We start from the raw sequence: 27206 nt of genomic DNA on the forward strand, positions 1-27206 counted from the left end.
ACATCATCAGTCCTTGTGATTGTAGGTTCTGTATAAATAGCTTGTGAAGTTACAATCTTCCCTGTTGCCTTTCTTGAGCTGTTTGCAAGGCTTTGTTCATATATTTGGTTTTTGGCAGAGCAAGATGAATGCAATCCTATGTTTGGAATATTGTTTTCTCAATACTACATATTTCCATAGGTCTTTATTCACTTTGTACTGGACTGGACTGTGAGCCCTTTATAGGACAAAGTCAGTTCTGTCCTGCTTGTTAAAAAAACACCTTGTTCATCTGATTCTAAATAAATGATGTCAGGGGCATCATTAGCAATCACTCAAGAATGTTTTCCCAAAAATATTTTTGTGACCTCAGGAACATGTTTATATTTTGAAACTTCTTAGCCATGTTTTTTTGCAACAAAATATTTTGACTTTTCATTGTTCACTGTTTCAAGGTGATTTGTTCATCTTTAAGACTAGCAGTGGATTTTTCTGTCCTTTCAAAATATTTGGGGGCATTTTGGAGCTGCCACTAGAGCATGAGTTAAAAATATGTGGATACTGAAGCTGTCTAGGTTAATAATTATCAAGTGCTGAAAGACTGTTTGTTTGAATGTAAGTCTGTAAAACTTAATTTGAAGAGAGAAATGTCTCTGTGAAGGTTTACTGTGGATAGAATTTCCTGAATTCTCAAATATGAAATGCCCTTTGACTCTTAGATCAGATCATTAATCAGCTTTTCTTTCTAGGAGTATGATCTGTTACTTGAGCAAAGAGCTCTGTTGGATACCTTCCCCCCCGCTCCAGCCTGGATTGATCTGTGAACGCACATCACTTCAACTTTTCTTTTCTCCATTTCTGAAGTTTATTCTCTGAAAATGCTTCTCTTCCATTTCCTCCTAGAATCGAGATCTTTTTGGAGGCTGGGGTTTGGCAGACATCCTCTGACTATTTTCGTAACTGGCGCTTTCTTGCAAGAATTTAATGGGCAGTTCATTGGTGCTTTTCATTAGATCTTTTATCAACTGTTGCCTGAAACACCTTCTCTTCCTGGCAGAAGTCTTCACATTCTTAACTCATGATAAAAAACCCCAGGAAGGCCTAATAAATTAGTCACACAGTGGCTAGCACTGATTTCAGCTTGTCTGTCCAGCTGTGGAGATACCTTATCTCCTGCAATGCCAAACCTTGGGGACAGCGTGAGTAGAGCAATTGATTCTTCCTGTACCTGTAAGAGCTGGTTTTAACAGGGGAAGGAAGTGACTCAGCTTCTCCCTGTGTGTGGGACTAGAGCAGCTTCCACTTCCATCATGCCCTCTTGTTTCTATAAGGTAAGACAGGTCTAAGGTTTTAGCTTCTATGCAGTGTCTTACTGTGCTTCATTTAACAGGTAGCTACTGGAGAGTCCAAGCCAGCACCTGGCACAGGGGAAAGGGAGGATGAATGGTTATTCCAGAGGAGATTTAGATTGGATATGATAAAAAAATCCCTCACCAAAAAGGTTGCAAGGCATTGGAACAGGTTGCCCAGGAAAGTGGTCGAGTTACCATCCCCAGCAGTGCTGGCTTAACAGTTGGGCTTAGTGATCTTTGAGGTATTTTCTGGCCTTGATTTTACTCTATGTTGGATTGAAAATTACAAGAGAATTTTGAGAAGAACAGAGGATTGTTCTGATTTAGGACAGGTGCATAAATGCTAGAGATGGTGAGCAGAAATCCCCACAGAAAACTTGTCATGGGTTTGAGAATAGGTCATGTGTGTATGTAAAGAGTCAGGTTTTGTGGATGGAACCTGAAAATTCTTAGTTGTATCCTGGTTTGGGTTGTTGTCTTTTGGGCATTTAGTGGGATTGTTGGGATCACTCAAAATGAGCCAAGGATTAGGATTAGTATTAGGACTGGGGAAGAGGGCACAGGCTGGAGCTGCAGATGCAGTTGGGGCTGCCAGAGGGAAGTTATGTGATGCGGGTTTTTTCTCCTGAAAACTCTTTAGACTAGGAGCTGGCTGGGGACAGGAGACCTGGGGCAGCCAGTTCCTCTGGTTAGGATTGGTGAAGCAAGAAAGTGTGGGACTGCAGTTGTCAGGGGCTTCTAGGAGAAGGTATGGATTAGTGTTTCTTCTCACCTCCAGAGTCTGTTCCTTGGGCCATGGCCGAGGATCTCGTGTCGGGTCCCCAATGCAAAATGGTGATCGGTCTTCTTTGCCCAGTATTTCAACAGGAACCCACCAGAGCTGATAAAATTTTGCATACACATACATATGCTCTATGAAAGTCTAAATTGGCACAGCAAATTTAGTTTGTATGTACAGGCCTATGTCAGAAGAGGTCTAGTTAGTGGATTTTTGAGAAGCAGAGATGGACAGTAACTGTGAGAGTGAAGGGGACCATTGAGACCCTGCACAAACAGCACAACTTTTTAGCTGGCTTGGTAGCAGAGCAAGCTTAAACCACTCAATGTTTTGGCATCTGGATTGTTGCTCTAGATGAGGTAATATTTCAGAAGCAGTCAGTCTGCTCTGGAAGAAACCTCCCTTTGACATATTCTGCAGCAAGCAAGTCCTGGCGGGTTTAGTGCCAGACTGCTTAGAAATGTTTCAAATAGGAGACAAACTTTTTAATAATAATTTTAATTTCTTCCTCAGGGTTTTCCATCTTGCCCCATCCTATTTCCTCTCTCTTCAGCCTACAAATGGTGACCTAAAATGTTTGTTCTCTACTCCTTTCCTTCCTCTGAATTTATTCTTCTGTATTTCACAGGGAAATCTGTATAAGCCATTTTGAAGATTTATTAGAATAGGTTTTGACATTTGAGGTTTCCAGTAAGAACTCTTTATTTTGCTCTCTGTTATTGCCTATGACTTTTAATCTGCACCTGCAGTATTGGTTATGGTGCTGATGCATTCCCGTTTGAGTAATAAAGAAAATTGGATGCTTTACCTAATATATTCTTTTTTTCCTGAAACAGAATAGGCAGACAAGAGAGCTACAGTATTTGAAAAGAAGTCTTCTGGGGAAAAAAAAAAAAAAAAAAAAAAAATCTTAAATTGCCTACTGTAGCAGCTAAATGGAAAATAGTAGTTTTATAGCAATGCTGCTCTGTAAGGTTAAAAAGTACCATATCTTCTGTGGGGGGAGAAAAAATAACTTTTTTCCATCCGTGAAATAAAATAATGCTTCTAGAAAATAGGCAGTTCTTTTATTTCATCTAATCAAGAAAAGTGATTTTTTTGTAAATAAAAGTATATTAATTAATTTGTTTTTAGGACATTGCTGTTAGATTCTACCTTAAGCAGAAGAGGAATAGTACAGCCATCTGTATGAGCTTGGGTTACAAAGTTTATAACTTCAAGAATATTTTAAAAATACCCCCAACTCCTAAAAGTATCATTCATATTTGTTTTGATGCTACTCCCAATGCATTATGGTGTTGGAGATGTGGGAACTTCAAGAATGTAATAACATGCATACAGTTTTGGACAAGTGGAACAAAAGCTTTACTAACTATATGGTCATAGAAAACTTAAGAATAGCATCTCCCACTCTGCTCCCCTGTTCTGTCCAAGTGATTGCAGAAACCCAACTTATATACTGTTGCAGGGAGACACAAAGGGAATGAAGTGAGGAAAAAGGATAATTTCAATGTTCATAAAGCCAGATGTTCACTCCAGGAGGGATGAGCACCTTCATGAGCTTGCAAACTGCCACAGTCCTAAAGAACCAAGCAACAGATAATGCACCACTGTGGAGCGATGGCTCTTGGTGGAGCTTTGAGCCGTGGCACACCGCCTGTTATCCTAACTCAGAAATAGGGAGCTGGAAACCATCACAGACTGTTAGCGTTAGTTGAAAGGAATATTCTTTTCATTTGGATAAACTTCTCAGCCAGACCTCTCAAATATCAAATATGAATAATTTTACTACCACAGTAAGCTGCCAGAGGAGTCTGCTCTTGAATGGAGACCATATCAGCCCAAAATAAAGTTCCTCTCTTCCATAGAGCTATTCTAATTTTCAGAGATTTTTAAATTTATGCAGACACCATGTTTTCTCTTCAAAGATCTTGAATTTTAAGTCCATGTCTTGAATTGATGATTTTTCTTCCCAGTGGATGGAACTGGTTGAATTTTTCCTTGGATAAAAGGCATTATGGTTTTCTGTTGGGGAAAGGGTGGTGAAGACACAGTGTTTGTTGCAACAGGATTTTACAATTAAAATTCCTCACTTTTAGAGGCTTGGTCATTTTTTTGAGTATTATAACAATGAGCCATGTCAGCACATCTCATAGCATGCTCATGGGTGGTGAGGAACTTGGATTTGGGGGTTTGCTAATCTTTGGACACTGAACAGTGTTCAGCTGTGGTATCACTGGCCTAGTGTTGTTTTCACAATGAGACGGGGCAGGGTTTATAAATTCCCTTTTTATTTGCCTTCTCTCATTTATGATTTATGGGGCCTTCCATTCAACACAATATATGGAAGGATGGCATTTAATTTCAAGTTAAGATGAAAAAAAAAAAGAAAATAGACAGGCCACCCATAAAGTGTACATCCTTTCTCACTTTCCTGCAGTGCAGAAACTGCCAGACCTGAATGCCTTCTAGGTTTCTGCTCTCAGGCTCTTCCAGGTACCATCTGCCTGTACACAGGTAAGGCAGGCTGATGTGTCAAAATTCACCCAGAATCTCTCTGGATCACTGATGTGGTCTAGATCAATTTAGAATTCAAAATAAATACTATTGAGTTCTTGTGCTAGATACTCATACTAGTCTTTCTTCATTTCAGTGATCAAATTTGGGTGTCCATGTATGTTTACAGAAGGGAGAAAGGGGAGAATCTTTTTTTCCAGTCACACTGAAATCCTTATGTGCTGAGGGAAAATGTTTGATAATTTGGATTTTGTGACTTACCACTCATAAAATGCTCCTTTCTCATAACAGGTTGCTGAATGCGATAAAGCCAGGATTGGTAAAAAAGATCAATAGACTACCGACCCCCATTGCAGGTTTGGTGAGTATATCAAATGGAGGAAAATATTTCAGTGCTGCTTTTTGCACCTTGACATTGACTATGTGATTCAGATAGCAGTTATTTTTGTAATTTGAACTCTTCTAGCCTAATAAACTCAGACAGTCTCTCTGTAGGAATGCTCTGTGTAGTCACCTTAAGACCTTTAAGTCTTTTTTTTTTTTTTTCTTTCCAGAAGTAGGCAATATTCAAGTGTCAGGGTATAGTTTTAGAGGAAGATGATCTTCTTGGTTATATATCACCTCTCAGTTGTGGCACTAGCTTTAGAAAAACTGGAATGCATGCATTAGAAACCATCACCACAAAAAGATAGTTTTTGGAAAAGAAGAAAACTGTACTTGTATATTTTGTCTCATTTACCCTTTCCCCAAAATACCAAAGTCTGCAGATAACATTCATTCTGGGACTATCTGGGGAACTGCTTCATGTTGACTTTAAGGGCAGAGCAAAATTTGGCCATACTCTGTTGTAAGCAAGGAAGACCACAGAGGATGTGCTGACAGCTCATGGGCTGTCAGGAACTCTGGGTGTTCAGGGGGTCACCTCAAGTGGTGGCACAGTCCTGTACTTGCTATTGGGGCAGAAGGTGGGGGAGTGGGTGCTTTTTGGGTCTAACAGGATTAGCCACATAGAAATATGGCTGTATTTATTTTACCTTCAGCTGTAATTGGGAATACAGGGTCCTTGAGCATGTGGAAGGTGGTCATCCTCTATTTAGACTCATCACGGTTCCTTTGTGTTCTGGCACTGTTCACACTGTGGTTTATACAATATTGGGAATATATTACTTGTTGATAGCTGAAGGTAAAGTTCCTTTGTATAAAGAGCATTAAAAAGTTTCGGTGTATCAGAAACCATGTTACATTTGCTGTTAAAGTAGTTCTACAATACTGATGCATAGCCTTTGAGCTGGTCTTTCAACATGTAGATTGACAAGGATGTTTCTGCATGAATACTGCCTGGGTTTAGAATTCATTTTGATCCCCACCACTCTTTCTCTGAAGTTTCCTTGAGTGCCTTCCTTTTGCCTCTAAAACCCACCTAGTTTTATTCCTTTGCTCTCCTATTTGAGAGGAATATTTGATATAAACAGCTGAAAAAAGAACCAGTAGTGCAGTTTTCTTTTCCTTGGCTTGCTTTCAGGAAAGACTCAATTTTTGTTATGACTGTTTTAAGAAGATGATATTGAATTACATTGGGTTTTTTCCTTATTCATATGTTAAATCCCAGTGGTAAGGTGGTTATAGTAGGAAGGACATAGAAAAAAGTTATTATGTGTGTGTATTTTTCTCATTCCTTGAGATAAAGCTCTCCTGCAAGATGTGTAGTTTCAAAGCATTATGAAAAAAGATGTTTTCAGACTACTAATGATATGGTAGATCTTTTTTTTTGTGTATTGTAAAGTGACTTTATTACCTCTGTATCTGTGTCCTCTGATTTCCTTCAGTAACTCCTTTTCTAAATATTTTTTCTAATAAATAATTAGGCTATTTAAAAAGTTCACTATTCCTGAGTTCTTGAACATTACCAATGAATGTTTTAATATACTGGTCTATGAATAACTTGCTCCCAACAAAACAAACTACCAAAATTTACCCTTGCTTTCCAAGACATCTGGTTCCATACCTGCTGGCTTTTGTTGCCATTTATAGCTACAGTGGTGACTAAGTGGCTGCTTTTAGGATTGCATGTGAGTTTAAGTGTTCTGTCTGGTCTGTTATGCTTATTTATGGTGTATTATTTAAAAGTACAGCCATCAGGCTTGTGTTTGAGCACAGGGTGTATCCTTTTCAGTAACCTGTACCATGCATATGTGTCTGAAAAAAAAATTAAAATATTGACACTATGGTCCAGAAGCAGTTATACCTCCTAGGCAGTTGACCCTACATGTGAGGCATTCCCTTATTAGTTGCCAATTTTTCTTTATTATCTTAGTTTTGGTTGGCTTGACATACTACATAGTTGCTTCTTTCCAGTTATTTCATTGCAGTGAGTGTGATTTCCTCAGTTACAAGTAGCAATGCTGTGAAAGCTTCAGTACCTTTTCTTCCTTGCAGAGCTATGTGCTTTTAAATCCTAGATGCTGCTTCTGCTTAAAATGTGTAACCAAATTACTGTAACACAATTAATTTATTTCCTGTATCTGATAGAATAAGTTTTTATTTCACTAGAAGAGACAATAGGTACATTTTCTTTTATACACAGTAGGAGCTAAAACTTAGGAGTAATTGTGGAGTATTCAAATTGCCTTTTGTTTCATCCTTAACCTCCAGAGACACAAACAGTTATAAATTACGTAGCTCTATAAAATGTCTACTTGAGTCTAATTGTCCAGATGATAGTCTTATTTTTCTCCTTTATTATGGTAAGGAAAAATTAGGAAGTGTCCTTTATTGAAGGAAAATAAAAGTGAATTGAAGCCCATATTAGACACATGCTGAGGTGTTCACTTTGGAGTATTATCAGTTGTAAAAAATTTGCCTATATTTCTTGTTTGAGTTACTTCTCACAGCACTTCTACAAGTATTATGTATAACTGGTTCAGTGTTGAAAGACAATTCTTCTAATCTTTCCTGGCATTTAAAACTAGATGAATCTGCAGTTACTCTGAAATTCTCACCAGTGACTTGCTCATGTATTTCAAGAGGGAATAATTTATTTGCAGATCTTGCATACCAGAACACCAATAATTTAAGTAAAATTTATTGTTTATAGTTCTATGGTGTTAAAGTAAGAACTCAAGGATCTGAACACCAACATACTTAGCACAGGCCATATAAATACACAAAGATGATCTTTGTCTAGTTGCAAGTCTAAGTCAGGATGTGGATTGTATGCAGGATTACATATAGAATTACATATGTTCAGCTTGGCAGGCTTGTTTGTAACTTCCTTTGATCTCCAGAAGTGCCGACTGCTTCTGTTATCACAGCAGAAATGATACATTGCTTTAATGAAAGAAAATGTAGGACCACTGCTTTGGTATTCAGACTTACAATATTAACTCTGATGAAGTGTTTTCTCATTCTTATTCAGTATTCATTAATCCTGAAAGCTTATGCTCCCACCAAAAAGCAAATTCACAAAGCATTCTAAGAACATACTAGGCCTTAGTAGGAGTAACAAAAGAAATTTTCTCAGGTATGAAATTAATATTTAGCATCTTTGTTCATGGCTGTCAGGTTTCTAGCACCATAATTTAATGTATTTAATTGCAGAAGGCCGGAGAAGTGTTTTGGCTGAGTTATTAATTAAAAAACTATCAGGAGCTGCAGAAGACTTGCAAAGATGTATTAGAGTACAATGAATATAATTAAGTGACTTTTACAAAACCAGCAATTTTTTCAGTGAGTTGCTGTTGGTTTCTTTCATTTTGTATGACATTCACAGTGAACACAACTAATTTTTAAATTTTCTACTAATTATAATTTTGTACCTCTCTACCTTACTATCTATTCTATGAAAAATTACCAGCATCATTGTAGATAAGGTTTGCTCTATAATAGTAACTACTGTATGTTGACTTTCTTTTTCCCTTAAAAAGATTCCAGCTTTTGCTTCCTGTCCCTGAATAATGTCACTCTGAGAAAAGAAAAGGTTTCTGCCTTATCTTTTGTTTGACAGGATTTAGGGGAGTTTATAGCATTACTTCAGTTCCTTGAACAATCCCCACAGGAGATCAGACACTTATTTCAGAGGCTGTGTGAATGATTCTCACATATAATAGGAGGAAGTAGTGAAGACAAAGATGGAGAGATGAACTTTAGCTTGGATCTTGGCTCATGTTTCAGTACTACTGAATTAAAAATCTATTTACTGTGGCATCCAGTTTTCAGTTTGTTTATGGTCCTTAACTTTGTGACATATGTATGATATAGCACTGGAAAAAATAGACCTGCAGAAGTCACCTGGTTGCATGGTTATTGCACCAAGACAAACAGAGGCATAATGTGCTGCTTAAGAAAGCTTTTTCCTTTGAAAGCCAGGTTGGATTTTTTCCCCTCATTATTTTCCCAGGAAGTTTCTTTTGGCAAAGTGTTCTCTGAGAGCTTGCTATTACCCTTAATAAGACCACCTATCTGTCTGCTGGTGCTGGTTGTTTGTTGTTATGCCGTAATATTGCACAAATTGTAAGTTTGGGGGTTTTCTATCTTATATGTCATTTCAAAGAAATGTCATCCTTATGTTAGCTGTCAGGAGTTTAAGTTACTAATTTAATTCAGCAAATGAGATCTTGTTTCTTCATGCAAGTATGAACCTCCAAATAAAATTACAAGATCCAAATGAAGTATAGTCTGTTTCACTCAGTTAAAAATAATTAGCAAAGATAAATACAGAAAACTTGAACAGACGTGCATTATTTTTATCACTCTCTTCATTCATACCTCCTCATTACTATTTTTTTCTTGAAGAATTGTCTTCTTGGTTTTTTTTCTTTTAAATTTATCATTCTTTAATTCTACTGCTTTCTGGAAAAAGCCTGCTCCTATTGTAATATATAAATTCATAATATATGATAGTTTCTGTTTCCTTGTTTTGTATTTATATTCTCTGCTGAACATATTCATTTCCCAGCACAATTGTATTCATAAAGTCTTGCTGTGTAAGTTGTGGTACATGTGAAGTAAACAGAAGCAAAACTTCCTGTCTATCTAAAAACAATAAGTTCTTGGCACTCACATTCCAAAAGCATTTTTGTGAGTGTTGAGTAAAACAAAGTGTCAACAGCATAGTAAAATACTGTGCAAACCATTCTGCCATGTTTTCTGTGGATCTTCCTTGCTCAATAATAATTGATTTATCTACACCTCTTGTGCCTGCTTTCAGTTCTGAAATCTGAATGTTTGACTAATGCAATCTTTAGGGTCTAGCCAGTAGCTGAGAGCAGCACTGTGTGCTTTGGCTCTTCACATAGTGTAATATATAATGAATCTCTTCACTAAAGCAAGAGTGTTCTTAAAAAAATAATGGTTAGTATCACGTCCTTGTATACTTTATGTTATTTGGGTTTTTCACTCCCCTACCTTTTTACACTGCCTTCAAATTGATTTTTCATTTATACTTTCTTGCCTTGGGTGTCATCTGAGCTGGACATAAGTACCTTATGAAATTCCTGTTTAATGAATTTAGCTGTATGTTGTATTCATAAACATTTCCAAGTTACACAAAGAATATAAAAACAAGCTAACAGGTGTTTCTTAACCACATTGTTTGTAAACAGAGTCTGTGTGGAACAATCTGCAGTGAAATTGTAACTAACTCATCACAGAAGAGGAAAACAGCTATCAGTTCAAATTTGGCAGGAAGCACAACGAAAGCAGTTTTTGGGGGGAAATGAGATGCAAACAAATAAAACCTAAAAGTTAATAAGAAATTCAGCTATTTTTCTTTTTTAAACTGGATTGAAGGTTTTTATTGCTTCCAATTAACCATACAAATGCTGTCCAGGAAGCATTACTCTCCTGCCATTTAAACTAGTAATACAAATGGAAAATACAATGCTGGCATCTAATTTAGTATTTTATTGATTAAAATGGCTGTGTTTACTCTGATGTGTTTGGTTTGGTTCCAAAACTCTCAAACATTTGATACTGGAAACTAGTAATTGATCTGACAGCAAATGTACTGAAGACATATTCCACTTCTGCACTTGGGTTCAGCCTGTGCTGCCTGGCTCCCAAGCTGTACTATAATCTGATGTATGCATGCAAGAAAGGCTGAAAGAAAAGGAACTTAATAAAAGGCATGTTGTATACAAACAAAAACAAAGGGAGGTAAATGACCCCACCTTATTTATTTGTTTGTGATGGTCTGAGCTGCATTTAGCTGTAACACACACCCTCAGAGAATTGAGTTCAACCAACTCCTAGTAGTCTTCATGTTCACCACCTCTGTATGGCTCATGAGTTGTCCCTAACATCCATGGGCAATCACTTCCTTCGTCAGCTGCCAGCTGGAGTGTTGTGTTTATGATGGCTGGAGGTGAAACTTGAAATGAAGAACCTTGTTTATTTCTAGATTGCCTATTATTGATCCCTCAGGGGGTTTTGTGTGCTTCCTGCACCATTGGCCCCAGCCAGAACCCAGGCAGGCCAACTTTGGCAGACCAGCTTCCCTGCTGGCCTAAAGTTCCATCTTCTGGATGCTTCCTTGTCTGGAGTGCTTTCAGTGCACTCAATAAGCTAAGCTGTTTGGTGGCTGGGACCACTCCTTGTCATGCTAAGGATACTGGCGCTTTCTGCCAGTGTCCAGGAGTTTATCCCTTGTTAGAAGACGAAGTCTCTCAGTACCCAGGGTGCTCTGAACAGTTTCTTTGTTGGGTCAGAACAGCAGCAGCCAAGATGTGTAAATGTTTGCAGGACATGTGCAGGATGGCTGTGATCCATAGCTGCTGTGGACGTATGCAAACTCTGTCATGTTGTTGAGACCCCTTCTGAAACTGGACTGGTTAGTATTCAAAGGTGCAGCATTTTCACAGTCAGCTTAAACTGTACTCTCAGCCTGCTGAGCTCTGCTGCTGAGAATGTCAGGACTTGGTTTGGCCAAATGCTAATAATACTTGTAAGCTCTCTGTGGCAAGGATCATCTGTTAGTCTGTTTTTGTCTAACACCTCACCCCATGTGTCCTGCTCCATGGCCAGGGCTCCTAGACAGTATGTTAATACAAATAATAAATAACAGCTACAAAAATATCACAAGCATTCCTATGTCATTCACAGTCTCATTTTAGACTGCTCTCCCAACACGTGTGAGTTTAATCTGTAGGTTTATAATTAGCTTTATTCACACTGAATAATATAGAACATTAATATGCAGATTTGGAGGCAAGGGGAACTCTTTCTATGATAAAACCAAGAGAGGATGGTCACTGCAGAAGACACCCTTTGCTTACCCAACCTTACCATGCTTTTGAAAAAAGTTTTTGGTTAAAAGCAAAGAGTGTACCTGTTTAGGGCTATCAAGTGACTTCTCAAAGATGTTATTTATAAAATATCATAATGATTGTTTACTTTTTTTTTTTTTTTTTGCATAGGAAGTTCAGTAAACTGAAGGATTTCAGGGATAACATTTGAAAATGGCAAAAAGAAAAACTACTGATGAAGTGATAATGCTAGGCAGCTGAAATGTAAACTTGACCTTATCATTACATTAACCTTTACTATAAATGCCTTTGCCTTGGTTTGGGGAGGGCAGCTGGCTTCCAGGAAGAGCTCCTTTCGTACCCATGAAAAATGTAGGTTGCCCACTGGAATAACTGATTTGCTTTTATAAATTCAGCCATGACTTGCATTACATTGGTTTAATAACACTGCGGTGAGTGAGTATTTCAGAAATGGCAAGCTTTTATGTAAGTATCTGTAAATATCAGAAAATACAGTAGTTTAACAAACTGCTGCCATATGCCATGTATCTTAAATTTCCACTTAATGAATGAAGGATCAGTTCCTTCCTTGAGCTGCTATCTTGGAAACAAAGAGCCTCCTGAGCAATGATTTATACTCTTCAAAACATCCCACTGTTAAAGCTTATGACTTCTCTTCATAGTTGGGCAAATACCACATGCTCTGGAGACATGTACCATCTTCAGGAGTTTTCAGTGAAGGAGTTGGATGCCCTGAGTCTGTGAATGCGTCACCTGTGTCCTGTGGGGAATGTGGCACTGTTGCAGTTTTATCCAGGCACCTGCAATTTTTGTGTGTCTTCTGTAGCAAAACTGATTAGTTTGCAATGAGGATATAAAAAGAAGCAGTGAGCTGGTATCCTGCAAGTGTTTAGGCCAACGCACATAAAATATGCAGAGCTACAACTGTCCATGTCTTGAAGCCAAATAAGTATCAGCTTTTGTCCTTAGCAAGGAAAACTAGTCCTGAGGTTATGGTTGCTTTCAACTACTCTGAATTTGGCATTCCTACAAATGACAGCACTGGCTTTCATATTAGCTGGAGTGGGCAACTGACCTGGCTAAAAATTACCTTTCATCTTACAGCATGAAAAGAAATGCAGGCAGGAGGGAAGGAAGAGGCTTACCAAGGAGGGAAAAGAGGTATCATTCCACCAGTTTAAAATAGTTTTGAAACTGCAGCTACAGAGTTTAAACTTAGATCCTCTCCTTAAGGTATTGATGAAAAGCAAAGGACACAAGAATCCGGGAAAGTCTCAACCTTAAATCCTTCATTTAAAGGTTGCCTGTGTTTAAAATTATACTTAGTAGTATTCTCACTCCCTAATTCTGGAAAGCCTCTCACAGGTTGGAGTCTGTAGGTCTGCACTATAAATACCATCTCTGATCCCCAACTGTCTTTTTTAGTGACACGTAGCCTCTGCTGCAGGGATCAATCCTGACAACCAGATAACAGCAGCACTGGAAGCGTGAAAAGGCAGGGTACCTTCCCAAAAGCTCTTAACCTGAGAAGTCCTGGGGTGGCAAGCAGGAAGAATTTTCCCAGTATAGTCAGACCAACAGATTGGCTGCCTCAAAATGGTCCAGGGAAGCTCAAGCTTCCTTGAACTTCTCTTGTAAAAAGAGAGCAAGCAACAGTCTGTATGACCCTGGCCCTTGGGCTGAAGACGGTGGCAGAAGAATGCTGTCTCTAATCCCCTCCCTGGCTGCAGATCAACTTGGTGAAGTCTATTGCAGTTAATGTCTGCTAGCAACTGTTCATACTGTTTCTATGCTGAAAACCTTTCCGGGGACTCTTAAGTGGATTTATTTTAGATGATGTGCATGTTGCTAGCAGGAGCCTACGTGCTGAATGCAGATGATGGAACGTGTCTTGCTCCAAAGATCACATTGCAGTTGTTTCCCTGACTTAAAGCAAACAAGCAAAAAGGCAAACTAATGGAAAACTGCTGCCTTAAAGATCCGTGCAAAGTTATTTCTTTAGTTTAAGAGCCCAGTAAAATTCTGTAGTCTGGTGCTGTGGTCAAGAATTAATAGAGGCCTGAAATACCTGACACTGAATTCTCCTTGTCTCTGCATTCCTCCCTGCTCCTGGATTAAAGCCACTTGCTTCCTGCTTGGCATGGTACTTTCCAATTGTATAGCATTTCCTCTTAAATGTCCAGAGGTCTAATGATACTATTGTAAACCTGTTAAAATTAATGCTGCAGAGGAAACAGCTTAGTTAATTGCTTATGGAAAATACAGAGATAGGCTGAACTATCTGACTGAGTGACATCAAAACTATTAACTATTAACCTTTTGAAAGCTGAAAAACCTTGAGATATGATGTGCAAATCTGTCCCATAGCTTAGTAGGAGAATTGCACATTCATTTATAACTAATGGTCTAGAAAATTAATACTGCAATACAGAAGCAATCCTCAGCTCTTTGGAGTGGTGTCCTTCTGTTAAAGTCCTCACTACTGCCAGGTACTTGTTTGTTTCTTCCTCCTCATTTTTATGTGGGAAGCACTATTACTTAAATGGCGAATGTCTGTTTGGAGCAATAGTGCATGCTGATTTATTACTGCATGATGTGTGAAAGGGAGTTTTCAGGCTTTTCAGTAAGGGGAGAGTATTTAACTTGCTAAATGTGTGCATGCATCCAAGTGTGTACTGAGTTCAGCTCAGCATTTTTCAGTTCATTCTGTTACGCTTTTTCATTACCTCGGCTTTTCTTCTTTGAACTGTAGTAGTGCTCATGCACAATTTAGAACCAAGCTTGCGTTACCCCATAAGGCCAATGATAAACATGATGCTTTTCCCTCTTCCCCTTTCTCTTTTTAGTCGTAATGTTGGTATTATTTGGTCTCCTTTTACTGCTAAAGATATGTTGCTTGACTTCATATGTTGCAACATGGATTTTGGCGTGTTGGGAGGCATGTTGGACTGAGTGCTAGATTGTGACAATTACCCCTGCACCTGTTGTAGGGCAACAAATTTCAGGCCTTAAACTGATAGCCCAGGCTGCTGATGCTCTTGCTGCTTGCCATTTATAACTGTTGGGCTGGAATGGGTGCTGCGTAGCTTGGCTGCACAGCCAGCAAATCCTATGAGTGTTACCAAAAGTTCCTGAATATTTCTCATATCTTTTCTTAATGAAAGCTGCCTTGCTGCTGTTGTCCTTTGAATACCATTTCTAGTTTGGTTGGAAAGAGGCTTGCTGATTTTTCCAAAACCAATCCTAACGTTATCACTCCTGCCTAGCAACGGCATTAGGGATCTTAGAGCTAATGTCTGCTGTTGGCTAAATTACCTAAATTGTCAGTAGGTCATTGAATTGTTATTTTTCCATTCAAGCCCTGACATAATGAAATTATAGAGGTTCCTGCGAGGGTGCTTGGTGCGTGCCTTCAAGGGGAAGCTGCAGGCCTGACTTGCTGGCAATGGGCACAAGAAGATGCAGCACAATAAAAAGCTCACGTGTCAGTGAGACATAGGCTTACCATGCAGGCAGCACCAGTGTTCGGCTGACTACAGGAGGGATCCAAGGTCATTTTGGCAACTAAAGAGAGCTGAACTGTGAAGCAGGTCTGTTTCCTTGGCCAGCAGTGCATGGATCAGGAATGCTGGTTAGTGGATTTTTGGTTTTAACCTTTCTGTCCTTCCTATCTGCTCCTGTCCTGCAGCCCACAGCACTGAATAGTACCATGCTATAAATGCTCTGTGCCTCTCAAGCCTGGTTTTCAGACCAAAGCTGGCAGACCTCCTAGATAAGAAGTGTGACGTTTATGTATTAATTTCTGGAGTTACAGGGATCAGCCACAAAGTATTAGCACCACTATACAGTATGTCCTCTGTTATTTAAAAGGGAGGATAGTGGATAGGTTCAGTTATTTGAGGTTTCAAGTAATCCAGGGCAATTTTCAGTGTAATTAATACATGTCAGGAATTTGACCCTTGTGGGGATAACACAAAGTTCCAGATAACTGGGGTGATACTGTAAACAAGTTGTGAAAATTGTGCCAGAAGACTGTACAGATCAGCAGCACCAGCTAATAAAATATCTCAACTTTTGATCTGGAAAAATATTTCATGCAACTTTCACTTGACAGAAGAGGGAAAAAAACCTTATTTTTTTACAGTTCCTGGATATTTTCTTTCATTAAGTTTCTTCTGTTACCCCTGAGGGGGTCAGATAGTAGTTGCTTCTTAAACTATAGCAACTGCATGAAAAGGAAAACTTTAAGTGTTCTGAGAATGCCACATGCACCAGACACAGATACACTGTTCTACTGTACTGTTTGTTTCCTTTCAAAGAAAATACAAGCCAATTAAAAAATTAGTAACTACTACTACAGGCTTGATACTGTATATTGGAAACAATGTATTTTCTGCTATTTCAGAAAAAAAATTATGAACAAATGCAAGAATTGCATCAATCATTGGCAGAACTAGTTGCAGACTGGTAAATAAAACAGAATGGTTCCCAGGTCAGAACTCTTACAAAAGCTTCTAAAGAGGTAAAGAGAAATAAGTGTATAAGTAAATGTTGTAGGCCAAAGGAACACATAAAATTTGTAACTAAATTCACTGTTTAGTGACAGACTAATGTAAAAAAGTAACATGACATAGAGTTTGTCACAGGAGGCTGTTTTGTTTTGCTCTGTATGTTTTAAGAAGTCAGGCTAGATTGGTCTTCTCCCTTAGTACACATGCCTGTATTTTATTTTTACACTGCTGGATAGTGACTGGGTGGAATCTGATATGTCAGTGGTCTAGAATTTTAGACAAGGAAGAAGCAAGATAATTACATCCTCTTGGACGACTGGTGCAGTCCAACAAAATTTGAGTAAGCAAGGTATTAGCAGAATTATTTTAGAATTGGTGATGATGTATCTTCAGCAAAAATTCAAGAGTTTTTCCTTGTTCTTTCCTTCTATCGGAAACAATCCAAAGAGCAAAATTCAATCCAATATTATGATTAGTTTGAAGGGAGTTCAGGAGCTGTATCTTCAGATCTGCCAGGCCTCCATTTTTGTGCATTTTAGGTCTTTGAATGACACAGTCAGCAGTGACCAAAATCCGTTTTCCTGCAAAGTATCACCTTGCTGATATGAATCTCCTCTTCCCTGTTATGTTATATGGCACCTCAAGTTGATTCAGGAGTTTGTAATTGAGAAAAAACAGATGCAGTAAAAAGGGACAGAGGAAAAAGGTACTTGTCAGCACAGTGGTTTCAGCAAGCTCAGTATCTATCTGCCCCTGGCATTTCAAAGGCATAACTACTACAGAATTTTAGGGAGAATGATGGAGTATTTCTAAAGAAATTTAGAGAAGCCCACATATAAGCATGAGGACTGTATGTGAGAAAAACCAAAATCCGCCTAGAGTCAGCATGCATAGTATTGGACTAAGTTGGCTAGTTCCCAGGGGTGTTTGAGACCTTAAATGCTCTTTAGTCTTTACCCTCTGGTTGATCAGAGATTAATCACTTGCTTTTTTAAATACTATTACCCAATCTCTTGACCCACCCAATCCTGATTAAAATTTACTTTCTAAATTATGATCCTAGAGAACTGAAACTCCTTGTATTCCAGACCTTTACATATTTTTTTGAGAACTGAGAGTTCTTAAGTGTTCTCACACTTGCATCAAAAATTCTTGCAGGTAGTTTATCTTCCCAAGAGTAGTTTCCCTTGCTTATTTTTTTTCATTTGTCTGAAATTTGATGAGCAATACAAGAAATCCAGCACTTAAACCTTAATATGAATTACTATGTAAGTAAATTACACACCAACAACTTAAAATATTGTGGTCAGTGTTCTCCATCACAGCTTCCAATATAATTTATTCTCTTTCTAAAGCAGCACAGAAATATTCTTGTATATAACTTTGCAGGTTGGAGAAATAAAAATGCCAGACAGAGAATGGGAAGTAAATAAGAGGAAAAACAGTCAACTACTCTATTCAGGATAATGGAAGGTGGAGTTTAGGATATGCCAGAGAATGCAGAACCCTGGATAACCTCTGTGGTGTGGGTGTGGGCAACTCACTGAACAGTTTACTTGGGTTTGGCAGCTCTCACTCTTGCTCAGGACAGCCACATCAGCTCTTGCAGGAGAGCAGTTTAATGCCTGTACCTTTCCCATTTGAGGGCAAATGGCCCAAATGGCCTTAGCAGTGCAGCACAGCACATTTAGGGATTTCCAGGTAGCCAAAAAGCCCCAGAAGGTGAGTGCTGCTCAGGTGCTAGATGACTCTCCACGGTCTCTGCAGTCACAGGCATGCTGAAGCCTCTGTGCAGCTCTGGGCTGGCAGGCATGTACACAAAGAGTATGCAGAACATCTGTGACCAGGGTCTGCTGCATCTTGGGGTGGGGTGGGCTCCTGTGCTGCAGTTTGGGCAGTGTTCCTGCATCACCTAAGGTGATTGCATGGCTCTGTAGTCCCTGTATTGGATGGGGCTACATCTGTTGACCTTGTAAACCCCAGGCAGGTCCTAGTAGGATCCCCAGATTTAAGGGCTGATTTGCTTCAGCACAGTACTGAGCATCAGCTGGGTCAGTGCATTGGAGCAAGGCAGTCCCGTGTCTGATGAATGTATTCCCCAGTCACTAGGAAGGGCAGTGAAAAAGTGCTTGCCAAAGCCAATAAGTCCTGCTGGTTTTGAGCATTTTGGGTAGCCATCTGTAACATTTGCATTCTCCAGAAATCTGCGCCTATGGGAGTGGTTTGGAGACATGAGCTGGCTGGGGACTGGGATTCTGCAGTGCTTTAAATCAGCTAATTTGCTGGCAGCTTCTTATTGGTGCTGGAGCTAGTACAGCTGCTTTCATGGTCTTTGATGCCTGGCCTAATAATCTGCTAGACTCTACTGGTTCTGCTGTCTAAATATACCTCTCTCTGATCAACTCTTAGTCCTGGCCCTTTGTTGGGGAAAGGAAAAAAAATCATATTTATATTAAATTTACCATTTTCATTTATACAGTTTCATCAGTTAAGTTTTATTACATTTTTTATGTGGCTTTAAATTGAAACAGTTTTCAGAAGTAGCAGGTGAGGAGTTGGAAGCTTGTTATTTGGTGGTACCTGAACATCTCTGCTGGCCTTATTTGTGACTGTTGGGAGCAGGAATCACTGGTTATACCCAGGTAAGCTGAATTGTAAGCATGATTGGCTCTTTTCTTCTAAGAAACAAAAGTTTATCTCCGGTCTGGCAATGACAGAGGATAGGGTATTAACTGAAGTTTTAAGAATAAGTTATCAGTGATAGCTGGTTTGTTTCCCTTCACCAACAAGCTATTTCTGCCATCTTCACTGCTTAGATCCTGTTTCTAAAGACATGGTGTGATCCATGTGATGAACACATCTTCCTACCCTTGTTTCTTTGTATATTCTGAGGACAGAGAGAGTGTTGCAGTAGTACACCCCTCTGTTCTGGTGTCCAGAGGAATCAAAACAGAGACATTGTGAAAGAGCTGGGGAAATGCTTTGCAATAGGAATGCACCATATTAAAGAAGACTTCTGTTCATTCTCTCTTGCTGCTCTCCTTGATTTTATTCCATTAATTTAAGGAAATTTAATTCCATTAATTTAAGGAAATTCTGCCTCTTAAATACATTATAGTATTGTACTACATTTTATTATCCTGAAAAGCTTAGTCTTCACAACTGCAAATTACACTGGCCTCCAGATGTAATCCATGAATCCCGATTTCCAAATGCCTCTTCAAAGGCATGTTTGCATGACCACTATAGACCTAGTGAACAGCAGCAATTTAAGTCATTAAAGTAGGCTATTCTGTGTAGTTAATCTAGGTTTCCAGTTACAATGGCTTTAGGAATAGTCATGCTATTTCTTTAATCTAGAGACTGCTTACTGATGGTTGAAAAGGAGTGGAAAAGAAATCACTGCCAGACTATTGGGTAGCTCACCTTTCCATGAATATTTACCCTAAAAAACCCCACCAAAGCTAGAGATATTTACTGATAATTATGGTCATGCCATCTAGACACCAAATTTATATTTTCATATCTAGGAAAGAAACAACAGATACATGGATATAGTTTTGTCGTACTCAATAATTCTAGCTATTATACTGTATATGGTCAAAGTCACAAATGGGCACTGATCTATTGAGCATATTTTTGCACAGATATTTTGATTGTTTGTAAAATTCACTTGCAAAAAATTGAAAATCATGTGTTTTCTTCCCCTTCCTTTTCCTCAAAAAAGTAATTCTAGACACCTAAGTATGAAAGCTTTCTATTTATTCTTTTAGTGGAAGTAAAAACCAACAAGGTAGGTTTTTCATGGGAAATGTGCTGGAACTTCATTCAGTAGAAATAGCCAGTTTAAAAAAAATTGTGGTTTTTGGACTTGAACAGCTTCTTTTAGAAGTGTTTTAAAGCGACCCCAACCTGTACATTTAAGAAGTCCAGTATGTTTTATGTAATGTTGGCATGAAAATGCAAGGCTGTGAGTGTGGTGAAAACGTATGGCAGGTATCGTGTAACAGCAGCAAAAAGATTTCTGATGTTTATCAAACCTCGAACACCACAGATTAGTAAAACATATTCCTTGGCAATAAAGAGTAGATGTTTAATTTGAAAGGAGAAGTGGAATTTGTTGGTTTTTTTTGCAGAGGTCATGAACTGACCAGGAATGAGTCCTCCTTGGCGGTTTCACTGTTTTGCTGTTTGCCTTGGGGAATAGAGATTTGGTCTGATCTTAACAGCTACTGCCAGGCCCCTGGCCCCCACAAGCAGCTTTCTTGCATCTTTTGAGGCCCACCTACAGCAGTTGTACTTGGACAGAGGGATGAAGAGGCCCTCCAACAGCTCAGGATGCAAAGTGTCCTGATCCCTGAGGTGGATTGCTGTCTACTGAGAGAAGTCCAAATATTGACAAGTGTTACAATTTTCTGGCTTTAAATGGAAGATAGCTTTATTTAATATACTAAGCAAAAGGGAACATACCATGTAAAAGAAAAGGGGCAAGAAAGTAAAGTCATGCTAGAAGTAAGTAGTTACTGCAATTAGAAAAAATGTTATGAAGCTGCCAGGTGGTGGTCATACATTCAGTTTTAGAGGCTTGATTTCATATTAATTGTAATTTTAGGTACCAATTTCTTTTGCACCTTTACAGTTTCAGACCTCAAAAATAAACTTCAGAAAATATCAGCTGTTCTCTGGCCCTGAATGCTCAGCTGGCCCAATATAGCTGGATGTCACAAAACTTCAGATTATGTTAATCCTGCATATATATTAAACCCTTGTATTTGGGGGATTGTACAATTGTGATGAAATCTACTTCTGTGCCTGATTGGGAAGACAGCTGATAAATTGCATAGGTAAGACAGTTTTGTGTCTCTAATTAATCAGGCTCTTGTGTATCATAAAAGCATTATGTGTAATTTTTACTATTGCTCATTTCTGTTTCCTTTATTTTTTTGTCATTGCCATCTGCTTTGCATGTAATGACAGTGAAAATATAAAAGCAGTCAGTAGTGATCACAGGTTGAGAAGTATTTTTATAGATAGTAATCTCTGAAGCTGGATGCAGATGCACTGATTATGCTTTGTGTTACTTGTACTGGTTTATAATAGATGATGGTGGTCAGATAATTAATGATACAGTCAGACACACATTTCCAAGTGGACAGGCTCGTGATGTACAGAATTTTTTCTCATTTTCTTCTGTGCAAGACCCACTCCATCCCAAGGTTTTTTTGCAAGTTGAATCTGATGATTTCCTGGAGCTGGGTCCCTTGAATAGTCAACACTGCTCTTCCTGGAAAACAAGGTTATTTTCTCTACAGTCAAGTCAAAATATAGAAAGCAGGTGTTGGGTATCAGTGCCCTGGGATATCAAATGTGATCAAAGGGATCCCATGAAGCTCGGACTCTGCAGGCAGAGAAAAGAAGGCAGTTTATGTAAAAAAAAAGGTATTATCTTTTGTAGACTTGCTAGTATAATTAAGGAAAACATGGACTAAATCTTAGCACATATATTTGTTTTGCATAGGTACTCATCTTTACCACCAAAGTACCCCTCTTAGCAGAAACACATAAATAGTTTTTTAGAAGTATGTGTTGTGCCATGGCTTAACATACAATTGCGCTGAGAGCAGTCTGGAAAGGCACAGGTTTATTCAGCACAGCTTGGTTTAATTGATGGCTGTATGTAACACATGAAGGATTTCCTTGTGTTGGAGATTGTATTTTTGGTGTTCTTCTGGACTACCCTAGGGCTTTACCTTTTGGTTATATTGCTCATGAGGTAATTAAACTGTATTTATATGTGGTTTTTTGGGTGTTTTTTGTATGCAGAGTGATAAGCTTTAACACTATGTCTAGCAAAAAAACCCAAACAAACAAACAAAATACTCTCCCATATTTAATGCTCAGACTAATTTCTTTTGTGGTATCCTTTACTTAAATTTTGCTTTCACAGTATCTGGTGTAGTGGTTCTTATGACGTAGAACTTCAGATTTAAAGTTTATGTATTTTTGGGTTTGTTTGGGATGGCTGTCTTGTGAGCATTTATAAATCCATAGTGAGACTTGGTACTTTCCTTGACACTTTGGGTCTATTCAAACAAATAAACCAAACTTAGGAAACAGCATGTCTCCTAAACTTAATTGTGAATTTCTTGCCCATTTTTATATTTTGCTGTAGGCCTCATTTGTGGGGACAACAGCTGCAGGGATGTGCTGAGAAAGGAAAGTGTCCAGTTTCCCCAGAAGATGCTCTGGCAGAACCATTGTGGGTCTAGCTGTGGTTTCAGGGTTGAAACTCTGGTTTCAGGATTGAAACTCTAGAGGTTTGTGTTTAAGTTAGTCATATTCCTGCAGTCATAATGCGAGTGCAAATAAAGGTCAAATTTGTCTTCAGGACCTTTCTTCCTCTCCTTCAGACAGACAACACAACTATTGCCAGGAGGATGGAGAAGTAGCTGCCACAGATGGAAGCTCAGATTGCCCTCGGAGCATGATGTTGTGATGTTTCTTTCATTCTTGTCTCTTTTGCAGTTCTTTCCCCAACACAGTCATAACTTTTCTATTGACCCACTTCACAACAGCACCAAGAAGGCAGAGTGAGATAAGTCCTTTCCATCACAGCAAAAGGAACCATGCTTTACATTTTTGCTGGTTATGTGTTTTTAACCATCTGGCTGTAGATTTTCAAGGTGAAGTCCCAGTGGCTTCTAGGAGTGCTTTGCTGCAATTCACTGTATGAGAACTTGTCTTTAACCATGTTCTTTGTGAACTCTATTCACAAAAAAAAAAAAAAAGAAAAAAAGAAAAATAATAAAAGAAAAAAGAAAGGTGGGTAAAAGAAAAAGTCATAAAACTGAGACAAATCCCTCACAAGCCAAGTGCTATAATCTGGTATTAAAACGCTGAGAGAGTCAGCTGCAGAGAGAGGGTGGAAAGGAAATGTTATCCTCTTCTTGGCCACAGCATGGCTTTACCATAGAATATGGCATCAGATAGGCACCCCATCTTCAAGACCTGGTAAAATCTGACATCTGTTTGACATCTGGCTGTGATTTCATCAGCATCAGAGCCAGGGAATAGCCTGAAAATGTTTTGGGTTTTTTCCCTGCCTGGCTATGTTCTGTCTTCAGTGCTGTGAACAAAGCCATCCTTAGGGTGTATCTTGGGTTTGGCAAATCTGAGGGAGTTCACATCATCTGATCATCATCTGCTCTCTCCCCCAAAGACATAGAAGTTGACTGAGACCCCATTTGTTTAAATGTTTAATTCATGCCTTCAGGGATAATGACCTGATGTAGCAAGGGATAATATCAGGACCTACTTCACTAGTGAAGTCATAGGGTCAGCCTTGTGCTCATGCTTTCTGCACCCCTCCCACTCTCCCGTGGTTTGCTTTGGCCTGTTGGCTTGAAGTCTGTTCTCTCCTTCACTCAGCTTCCATTCACATTATTGAAAAATTATAAGTTTTTATAATATCAATAGCAGCATCAAAGTTGTGTACTATCTTCTTGCTCTAGGCACTTGCAGGTTTTACCCTCATGAGCCTGGTTGGGAGCAGCTGGACATAAGCATCTTGGCACTTCCAGCCAACTTATCTTTAGAGTCAGATACTGAGACACCCAAAGGAGTTGGGGTTGTTTAGCCTGGAGAAGAGGAGGCTCAGGGTGGACCTCATTGCTTTCTACAAGTTCACGAAAAGAGGTTGTATTGAGGTTAGGGGCTGGTCTCTTCTGCTGTGCCTGCAGTGGGAGTACTAAAGGACATGACTTTAACATGAGACAGGGGAGATTCAGATTGGGTATTAGAAAAACAACTCACTGTAGGATGATCAGGTATTGGAATAGGTTGCCCATGGATGTGGTGGAATTACATCCCTGAAGGTTTTCAAGACGCATCTGGATCTTGCATTGGGTGATGTGGTTTAGTGGTTCAAGAATTACAGGGGCAGTGCTGAGGGGATGGTTGGACTGTATGATCTTGAAGATCTCTTCCAACCTTGATGACTTTATGATTCTATTATTTTTATCTTCAGGCAGACTTAGATGTTACCTGAAGGTCACTTAGAGCCACGTTTGGGGTTTCTGGTGAGTTTTGTGCAGCTGAAGTACAGTACCAACTGGCCCATTTCTTCACACCACTTTAAAGGCGTTTTTTGCCTTTCTGACAAGAAATCAGGATTGTTATAGAAGGAGACACATACTTTCCTTCCTGACTGCACGAAAAGAAGCAAAAGAAGGCTGGGCTTTCTTGGCAAGGGCAGCCTTCACCACCTTCTCGGGGCCCACTGGAAGGCTGTCCGTGTAGACCGGGCAGTGCCGTGCCTGCCGCAGCCCCAGGGAGCCGAGCGGCGGGCCGGAGACGGGCTGCTGGGGCCTGCTTCCCCTCCCTGCTCCCAGGGATCACCTCTTCATGGTGTTCTACCCCACTAGCCTTTCATTTTAGTGGGTGCGGCTATTGTGTGCCAGAATCCTTGCGGGAGGGAATGGGAGCAGCCCTGTCTCCCTTGCTGTTCTGGGAGGTGCCTTCAATTCTGGTGTGCTGTCAGCCTTCCTCTTCTGGAAGTTAACCATCCTCAGCTTCTAAGTGAATGTGTCCTATGATCCATTTCCTTCACAAACACACACATACCTATTGTTAAACATGTGTATATAGTTAAACACACAGAAAAAGCGTCTTGGAGAGTGACACATATATACACATATGTAAATATATATCTGTATATATATACATACACACACACACATCTATTGTTAAACATATGTATATAGTTAAACATACACAGAAAAAGCATCTTGGACAGTAACACATATATACCCATATGTGTATATATATCTGTATATATATACAGATATACAGATATATGTATACACACACACACACACACACACACACACACACACACACACACACACACATATAAAAAGTTCCCAGCCCTTCTTATAGAAGTTTTTCCCTGGTGGACTTAAACCAAGTATTTCAGTATTTCTATGAACCTGTGAATCAGGCAAGATCCACAGTTTTTATATAGATAAATTATCATCACTACTTACTTACATAAAATGGAAAAATAAGGGAATTAGGAAGAAATGTTGAGACCAAACAAAAGGCTTTTGAGAGTCCATTGAAAACTTCTCAGAAAAGCAGATTGGAAATTTTTTTTTTTTTTAATTTTAGAGATCTCATTCTGGAGCCAGGAAAATATCAGCATTCTGGAAATTAAAAAGGCCACCTGTTTGCCTGCAGCTGTCCTGCAAAACAGAGCAGTGCTACTGGCAGCTAATAATATCTCCAGCTTACAGAAGTGGCATGTATTTGGCATTTTATTCAGTATTCTGGGCAGATATACAGCTTGGCTTGCTTTTATTTTCCCCAAGTTTATCTGAATATCTCATCCAGACCATGCAGTAGCACATCTGACAAATGATGGCTCCACAGTGCTAAGCTGTAGAATCGATTTGCAGTGGGAATACAGTGAGACTGTTTTGTATGTATTGTGGCAGATGAAAGGAATGGAAGTGGGCCAAATTCAAGCTGTTTGCCATTGCATCTGATCAGCAGATCCTATGGAGAGAATTTGCCTGCTGTGAATATTTGATTCTCGCTAGCTTGAACTATCTTGTGTGTTGGCAGTGCTACTGTGTGAATTTGCAGTGGCTTTCCAGGGTGTCTGTCCTACTCAACTGCCAATTTCAGGTTTGGTTTTTTTTTTTTACAGGGTTCAGGATTTTGTGCTCTGCTTCATGCATGAGGAAAATTTCTTAATGCTATACAGTCAACATTTTTTCATATTTATAACACACAGGTTAAAACAAATAAATATATTAGAAGTGAGTAGTGTGCTATCTTTCCCCCTCTCTTACTCCCTGTCTGCACCTTCATAAAGGTGTAACCCCAATGCCACCTAGTCTCTCTGCATTATCTTCAGATGATTGTCCTGGCAAGGTGATTTTGTAGTGGTGAGTCTGTCAGGTTACACACCAGAAAGGATGAAAAGGTGATGGTGTAGAAATGTAGTTGTGAGCAGGAGCATTTTCCCCTTCCTTCGCATACATCCTCCTGACAAAGTTCTCAGGGAGTCAGTGCTCTGCACCCTTACCTGTCCATGGCCCTTCTTCTTACTGGTTCATAGCTGGCTTGCCTGGGAGTTTGCAGTTTTGTCTTGGTTCATTTTTTGTTTCTGAAATTCAGTATAGTGAAACATTTACAATAATAATTTTTGATTTTCAGTACTTACAAGTAAGTGACATTGCCTGTAGTGCTGATGTAACAGTAACTGTCAGGACTTTGCTGAGGCAGGCAGAAAAGGGTTAGGATTTAACCTATCAGTGTATCCTGTGTCTGTCACCACACTGAAGCATTTGTTTTTATACAGCCTATTTAGATTTTCTGTTGTTTTCTAGATTAAGCATAGATAAAATCGTATAGTTATCTGTAATATCTATAGATTACAGATTTATAACTTATAGATCTATATAAATATAGATATTTATGGACATAAAATTTTATATTTTAAAATAATTGAGAAAATTTGCAAAATAAATTTAGGCTGTAATCTGTCAGCTTTTTCTTCCTCTGTGTGTATGAAGGACAAAAGCGAGAAGATTTTTGATTATACAGTGGTGTGTGATAAAACTAAGAAGAGCCAGCAAGACACAGTTGCAGGTCCTCTGGAGCTGTAGGAAATGATATGCTGACCAAGTGACCAATTCTTTGTCTACTCCAACACTGCAGCTGCAGAAATTAATGGCTGAGAGAAAAGCAGTATCATCTTCATTTAATATACTGAGGAAATTGTGTGATAGTACCTTGTAGG

General features: G+C 39.1%; 1 protein-coding gene across 7 annotated transcripts in view; it reads left to right on the top strand.

The window, feature by feature from the left end:
* Positions 1-27206, top strand: part of LIMCH1 (LIM and calponin homology domains 1) — a 173337-nt gene that overhangs the window by 69976 nt on the left and 76155 nt on the right. For 6 of the 7 annotated variants that reach the window (XM_085577833.1, XM_085577826.1, XM_085577825.1 and 3 more), the window contains one exon: positions 4918-4987. In XM_085577833.1, coding sequence (XP_085433959.1) covers positions 4918-4987 — 70 coding nt within the window. Of the gene's footprint in view, positions 1-4917; positions 4988-5029; positions 19042-27206 lie in introns of those variants that run through there. The other variant, XM_085577830.1, reaches the window with a different exon arrangement.

The sequence above is a fragment of the Lonchura striata genome, chromosome 4 (genome assembly GCF_050655825.1).
Source record: "Lonchura striata isolate lonStrDom1 chromosome 4, ASM5065582v1, whole genome shotgun sequence".
Lineage (NCBI taxonomy): Eukaryota > Metazoa > Chordata > Aves > Passeriformes > Estrildidae > Lonchura > Lonchura striata.